The sequence below is a fragment of the Priapulus caudatus genome, unplaced genomic scaffold, assembly GCF_000485595.1.
Source record: "Priapulus caudatus unplaced genomic scaffold, Priapulus_caudatus-5.0.1 Scaffold4065, whole genome shotgun sequence".
In the NCBI taxonomy this organism is placed as follows: Eukaryota; Metazoa; Priapulida; class Priapulimorpha; order Priapulimorphida; family Priapulidae; genus Priapulus; species Priapulus caudatus.
In genome coordinates, this window is record NW_014581126.1 from 3914 (window position 1) to 4857 (window position 944).

Below are 944 nucleotides of genomic sequence, written 5' to 3' on the forward strand. Positions count from 1 at the left end.
TCCTGGACCTACAGAGGGCAGCAGCGTCGGAGCTAGCGGTGGGTGAGAGCAGCAGCAGCAGCAGCAGCGCCCCCTGCTGTTACTACTGGTAGTTAACGTCAATGTCTTCGCACTAGAGTTTGTCCGTACGTCGAGTTCGAGCTCGAGTTCGAGCAAGTATAGACCTTTCTGCGGCCACTGTCGGAGGTGCGTAGCGGTAGCGGTGCGTAGCGGTGTGTAGCGGTATAGGTGCGTATCGTTTCGTAGCGGTAGAGGTGCGTATCGGTGCGTAGCGGTAGCGGTGCGTAGCTATATTTGGCTGCATAACTAGTCGTGCATAGCGGTGCGTAGCGATTTCGGTGCTGAGACTGCATTACGATGCATAGCGGTGCGTAGCATTGACTAGCGGCAATAGACTAGTGCTGGCACGATCGCCATCATCATCATCACGGTCACCGCCGCCGCCGAGCCAGACTCGTAGCGACCGCGCGCAACTTCGACACCACCTGGCGGTGCGACCGGCGCCACCTGGTTAAAGGTCTATAGCTGCGACGACTCGCTAGCCGCCCTAGTGTTACACACGCACGACCGCACGCACGCACGCCACCTGGCGGCCGCACGCGCGAACCACGCACTCGACAGCGCCACCTGGGTTCGATTTTGCCGCGCGCGATCGGTGTGGACGTGTGAATTGTAAAATTTTTAGAGCGAACAATCGCGCGAGATATGGTCAAAGCCGAACCGACAAACGCAGCGCACCCTCTGGTGGCAACAATGACCGGTGCTGCCCCCTCGGGGACGAACGCGAGCGAGTCTCCGGCGAAACGAAAGTCCGTCCGCAGTCCGACGGCGAAGGGCGAGGAGAGAAACAAGCGAGCGTCCGAGCGGCGCACGCCCGTCGTCGCCGCGACGATGCCCAAGAAGACGGACGCGGGGTCGCGGGGTCGGCGTGGGACGCGCGCGTC

General features: G+C 61.5%; 1 protein-coding gene across 1 annotated transcript in view; it reads left to right on the top strand.

Moving 5' to 3' along the window:
• Positions 1-753: 753 nt before the first annotated feature.
• The window catches only part of LOC106819694, a 10933-nt gene continuing 10742 nt past the window's right edge, over positions 754-944 (top strand). Inside the window, exon 1 of the mRNA XM_014824294.1 lies at positions 754-926. Within this exon, the coding sequence (XP_014679780.1) occupies positions 754-926 (173 nt within the window). The remainder of the gene's footprint in view (positions 927-944) is intronic.